The 6,456-nt window shown below is 40.3% G+C and overlaps 1 protein-coding gene across 1 annotated transcript; it reads right to left on the reverse strand.

The window, feature by feature from the left end:
* Nucleotides 1-1,326: 1,326 nt before the first annotated feature.
* LOC122648420 (cytochrome b5-like) lies at nucleotides 1,327-2,169 on the reverse strand. Its single transcript, XM_043841631.1, has 2 exons — nucleotides 2,031-2,169; nucleotides 1,327-1,945 (listed from the first exon to the last, which is right to left on the reverse strand). Exons 1-2 carry the CDS (start codon nucleotides 2,134-2,136, stop codon nucleotides 1,695-1,697), a joined length of 357 nt encoding a protein of 118 aa, XP_043697566.1. The 5' UTR covers nucleotides 2,137-2,169; the 3' UTR covers nucleotides 1,327-1,694.
* Between the last annotated feature and the right edge of the window lie 4,287 nt (nucleotides 2,170-6,456).

Below are 6,456 nucleotides of genomic sequence, written 5' to 3' on the forward strand. Positions count from 1 at the left end.
GATATCTTGACCGTATCAGTCCATATTGGCTGTATCGGATGATTTTGCCATGAAAATACTGATATCATTCCCCTTCATTTTACATTTTTATCTTGTATTTGTACCGTGTCAGTGACCTGTATCGGTGTTGGCCGATAATACATAAAACCATGAAGTGGAGAGATGAAAGGAGCTTAAAATGAAGGGATCTCCAAGCTGGCGGCTTGGGAAAGAATCTCAAAGTGAACCAATTGGAGAGGAGAACAACGATTCATACAATAGAGGAGAGGGGGATAGCCAAATGGAGTGTAAAGGGGGGAAAAGAACGCTGCCTGGTTGCATGGATCTACACTAGATACAAGAGCGTACAAAATTATTGTCTCGCCCCCTCCCAAGAAATCAAAAATCTCATCCATATTGATGCCACTACACACTCTCATTGGCCCCGCGCTGGTGCATGGGCCACAGGACCAAGCAGCAGCGGGCTTCTTGGAGGATCTTTTCCTTAAACTAAACTTTTTTTTAAAACAGGCAATAGGCTTCATGTGTAGGAATGCATGATACACGGTCAAACTTGAAACTAGGGGTCCCGAGTCCGCCCTGAGCCCAAATAGTGCCTACGTTGAGATACCCTGGCCCTGAGGATGGGTCAAGGTTGGGAACTTCCGGCTCTAAGTCAAGGCCGAGCCACGTCAGGGTTGAGGCCTTGAGCAGAGCCCGGCACAGCTCAACCCGACTCTATCTTCTTATTTCTTCTTTTTTTATTTTTTTGTTCTTCTTCCTCTTCTTTCTTCTTTTCTTCTTTCTTTCTTTCTTTCTTTCTTTCTTTCTTTCTTCTTCTTCTTCCCAGCTTGGCCAGCCCATGCATCTCCCTTCCGCCCATGGTCAGGGCCAATCAAGGTTGGAGTTTTCTGGCCCTGACACTGCCCAAATGTAATTTCAGGCAAATGAGAGAATCTCCTTTGGAACATGATAATACGGGGAGAGACATTTATACATTTATGACATATCACCCATCAAATGAACAGTGATATGTGAGGGACTGCAATTTCATTTTTGAAGTGATGTGGTACACAACTTTTTTTCTAAGTTTTAGTTTGTGTATTTCTGTCGCTTTGACATTTTTGGGTTGAACATGACTAATAAACACAATACTGACAGTAGTAGCCACTATTTTGATCAACCAAAACCCTAAACCTTGAAATGTATATTATTTTCAAAATTTTTGTGTCGCTCTAATCCTTGTACAATTTTGTAAATATTTTCAACAAATCCTATAAAATATTTTACGACAAAGCAAACACAGCCATAGTTGAGGTGGATTGCCTGAACATGGTGAATTGAATCAATGAAGGAAAGTGACACATTCATTCAAGCACTTAAAAATGTTTTTTGGTCATACAACAAATTGGACCTCTATGCCTGATAAACTGAGGAATAACATAACAACCCTATATGATTTTGTGACAGACAGAAGATTATAGAGGAAGGTGGAAAACTGGAACTTGAGGAAACATACAATAAAAGCATCAAAGGAGAGGAAAATTTTTCTTTTTTGCAATGGGATATACAAGCCAGAAATGAGTTACCACCATATGCAAGTTGACTGCACTACTAACCCCTGAGTTGCAATGTCTAAAACATAAAGAAAACTAATAGAGGGGGCTTTAATCACACTCAAACTTATGCCCTGTCTCGAGATGCACTCTTAGCGCTTAAGCCGATTTGGTGTAGAAGCGGATGGCAATGGCCAAACCCAAAATGGCTAGGGGAACCAGGAACTGGAGTAGCTTGACAATGAACTCTGAGGTCTTGTCTTGGTTGTAGTGTGGCTGCTTGGGAGGAGTGTATTTGGTCTTGGTGGGAATGGTCAATGCATCAATCTCCCCAACATAGTATTCATCCAGCATCGCTCTTGCACTGGTACTGTGGCCAACATCCTCAAAATCATCGGTAGCGTCCTTCCCTGCCAAATAAAACACCACATACATGACACAAAAAACAGGCTCCCCAAAACATGCAGTTGAACAGTTATCATTGAATGTGTTTACCTGTTGCTGACAACAAAACCTCGTCCCCTCCAGGATGGTCCTCCAAGAACTTTGTCACATCATATACCTGTTCCAACACATTATAGGAAGCAGAATTCAAGGACATGAATGGAGAAAAAAATATGTGATGGGGATAAGGCCTTTATGTTGGTTAGGTGGCCATCTGGCCTCACCCACATTCACGTAACTGAAGGGATACAAATGGGGGAGGGGGTGATTCCTAGTTGTGGGATATAGCCGTTAGGAAAAAAAGTACGGCAACAGCTACAAAAAAGGAGTCTACAAATTCTGAGAATCAATCAAAGCAACTAACTGAAGAGCCCTCTACGGTTCTACTCAAATACGGTGTATTCTGATAATCGATCAAAGCAGCTAACTGAGGAGCCCTCTACTCAAATACGGCACTACACAGCTATAAAAGCCGAATCCATCGTTCACCTTTGAGATTGAACCCCTGCTGCGCCACCAGCACACAGCAAGACATCATTGCTGCCCCCTTCTTTCTCGGTTACAAAATCCAGCGCCACCGCCACCGCTTGACTGCAGCTCGCCCCTCTCCCCACCACTTAATTACTGTTGCAGCTTCTCTCTCTCTCTCTCTCTGTTGCAGTGGCAGAGCTTGCCGTCTCCCCAACCCCCACCTGGAAACCGCATTACCAGGTTCTCACCCTCTCATCCATCCAACTTGTAGAGGAATTTTTGAAAAAGAGACTCTCCAACACCTTTGACGGCTGTATTTTTAGTTGCTTCGGTAGGTTTGTTTGCAAATCCAAAAGTACTTCACTCACAAAGGCAGGAAAATTTGTAGCACATGAAATGAAAAACCTAGAGATTCTTTTTCTTTTTCTTTTTCTTCTTTTTTTTTTTTTGGGGGGGGGGGGGGGGGAAGAGGATAACCTAAGGAAGGGTAATGGGTCCAACTATGAAATCTGGAACATCAAAATCACAATATGTGAAAAGATGGACCAGGTTTTGGAACCAAAACTTAGAGTTGGGGAAAATGCTATCCCTGCAGAGATTAAAGGTGCAGAAAAATGGTCTGAAGATGACAAGAGAGCCCGAAGCTTAATCATGATGAAGGAAAATCATCTCATGAAGGTGTTTTAACTACATAACCACCAAGTTACTTCTTGAAGCTGTGAAATACAAGTACAATGTGAGATTTGAAACCCACATACAACTTTTGACCCATAGGTACAATAGTTGTAGAATAGCTGAAGGTGAGGATGTGGTAGGCTACATCAACTAAATGCTTGTCATGGCCCGGGACTTTAGCTGATGTAGGATCCTAAGTCTCTGACAACTATCAAGTATCCACCATCATCAATAACCTGCATTCTTCTTGGGCCATGGCACAAACTGCATTGAGATTCCTAGGTGATACCCATACCCTAGAGAAGCTTCCCCAGCAACTATCAAGTATCCACCATCATCAATAGCCTGCCATCTTCTTAGGCCATGATACAAACTGCATTGAGATTCCTAGGTGATACCCATACCCTAGAGAAGCTTCCCTAGCACCTGCAATATTCCCAAGAATGCATGGTGGGAAATTCTAGGAGTGACCTACATATGACCTAGACCATTCCAGTTCCGCAAGCGCTTGGACAATAAGTGGAGTTACTGGCAAATCAGCACCGATTCCGTCCCAATACCAACCTGAATAGGTTCAAGGGAAAAAGAAAACAGAAGCCTATGAACATAAAGAGGGTTCCTACTAGGTGTGTTATGGGTGTGAAATTCGGTCAATTTAGGGCTAGCTGCCCTAATCCTCCAAAAAAGAATCCCAATGGAAACCTAGCCCACCTGCAAACCGTCATCGCAAAGAATTCATTAGCACTATTGAGTGCAATCTTACTAGAGAACAGTTTGAGGGGTGATGGATCAATTCAAGTACGACGTACCACATTGCAAGGACCAGTTGAGGACAGCAGCAGTTGAACCCTCTTCCACCTGGTGACCACAGGATCTAAATGAGCAACAACTTATACAATGAAGTGTGAGGTGTTGCAGATTACGTCCTTCTCCTTGGGAAGTACAACTCTGCATGAATGATGTACTTTCTGCTCCCAACATGCGTTGGAATTTGATTTATGTATCAGCCCTCGTCAAGGAGGGCTTTGATGTGTGTTTTACTGGCAATGAAGTTACCATAGGACAACACGGTCGTTCTTTTGCTTCGGGATGTTTTGTCCTTGAGCAGGATTTGTTTTTGCTTACAATTGTTGACTCTGTTCAACAGTAGTTGGCATCTCTCCTATGAAGAGGCTGTTTCCAATTTTTGAACCTGCAACCAACAGGTTACAATAACGCAACTTAACAGTTGCACCAAATCCTCCTCAGGGAAGCAGGGGGTAAGGTTGCGTACATTTGCCCCTCCCAAACCTTGCAGTAGCGGGAGCCCCATGCATTGGGACGCTATCCAATCAAGAAAGTTGCATAACTAAATATTCAAACTCTATAAAACTGAAGTACAAAATCAGTTAAGTAAGAACATTAAGATTCTAAGAATCAATCATTGTGGAGAGTAAAATTCCTCAAGAGTTTGAAAAACTATGTGAAGAACATGGAATTATTAAATTATTAAACAAACGATTGTCTTTCACACCACAACAAAATAGTGTAATTGAAAGATGGGATAGAACGCTACTTAATGTGGTACGTTGCATGTTATCACATTCCAAGGAATTCTGCGAAGAGACCATTCTTGCAACAATTTATAATATGAACAAAATTCTCACTAAATCAATTGAGACTACATCCTATGAACCATGGAACAAGAACTCGTGAGATCTCAACGAGATCTTGCAAATATCTCGCTATTTCAAAAGCTCGAGACAAGATGAAGGTCGAAATGGAAAGTTACAATGTCTCGGCAAAATCTCATGGATTTGGTCATCTCAGTGGGAAATCTTGGTATACAAACACCTATTTATGCAAACCTTGGTATACAAACACTTATTTATATTAGATACCAGGACAAACACTCATTTATGCCTAATATCATTTAAGTAAATGTTTTTGTATTTGTATTTCATTTACTTAAGATATTATTCATAACTAAGAAAATACCCCCCTATTTGAATCCAATAAAAATGGTTAAAAATCAAATTCCAAAAGGATAAAAGTCAACCCCCAGTTCAAGAGCAAAAACTGGATTTTCAACGGTAAGTGCAATTTTTAACTTTCTAATGCTGTAGTTTTTCTCAAATCTAAAAATTCCATAAATCTTAATATGGTAAATCATTGCTAAAACCCAAAAGTGCAGTAAGATATTCATTTGTTTTGATGTCCAAAAAAATATTTTCATTCAGAGCAATTTTGGCAACATTCGCGCACACCAAATTAAGTTTGACCGATACATAACTCCTTCAATATAAATCAGATTTACGCAATCTTGAATTTGTTGGAAAGCTGTCAAAACAAAGCTTAAATGATATTAGGCATAAATAAGCGTCTATCCTGATTTCTAGCATAAGCCTGTCTTAGTTTCCCACTAAGTGAAACTCCTATTTGGACTTTGATTTTTCAAAACTAATAGTGTCATTATGTTTAAATGGCCCAAAATAGGCTGTTTATCAACTTTCATGACCAAACTAGGTCTAAAACCCACCAAAACTAACCATCGAGTTGAAAAAAAAAATACCCCAACTCGCTTTTTGGCCAAGTTGAAACCTGTACTCAAGACGAGTTCTTGAACTATGCTATGAACTACGGACAGGTAGGAAACCAAACTTAGAAAATCTAAGGAAATAGGAGGGCAATGGCCTACGTATTTATTTTAGGTATCTTGACTCAATCAAGGAAAAAAAACTCGGGTTTCGACCTGGCCAAAACAGAGTTTTAGTAGGTTTCGGTCGAAACCAGAAATTTTTTCCCATTGATGGGGAAACCAAGGTTTCGACCCCAAAACAAGGTTTTTTAAGTCTGATTTTTTGCAGGTTGCCTTATTTTCACATTTTAAACACAATCTATAAATTACTTTCACCAAAAAATCACTGAAAATGGTACTTGTGGTTATTGACCCAAGTTTACTAACGTACACGCTGATACGATAGAGACACAAAGTATCACTATGCCAATCCTTTTTTTCACACGCCACAAAGTATCAATATGCTTGAAAATTCCAGAACTCTCACCTTAGTACTCAAATCCTTACTCAAAACTTTCCATAAAAAACTTTCGATGCCGGGCGATACACTGATCTTTATCCAATCCCATATCGATTTCCAGGGTGACCAATCCTGGAACCCATACCATGAACTTAAACCATGGTCATTTTAGATGAATTCAATCAACCTTGTTTAGGTTATCTTTTATTTAAGCAGCATGGAGGGTGGATCTCATAATTTGGACTATCACAAAATGACAGGAATTACAGATTGCTTTCTTCCAAACCTTTTAGAAAAATCACTTTGTCCTTTGG

This window comes from Telopea speciosissima, unplaced genomic scaffold, assembly GCF_018873765.1.
Source record: "Telopea speciosissima isolate NSW1024214 ecotype Mountain lineage unplaced genomic scaffold, Tspe_v1 Tspe_v1.1035, whole genome shotgun sequence".
Classification (NCBI taxonomy): domain Eukaryota; kingdom Viridiplantae; phylum Streptophyta; class Magnoliopsida; order Proteales; family Proteaceae; genus Telopea; species Telopea speciosissima.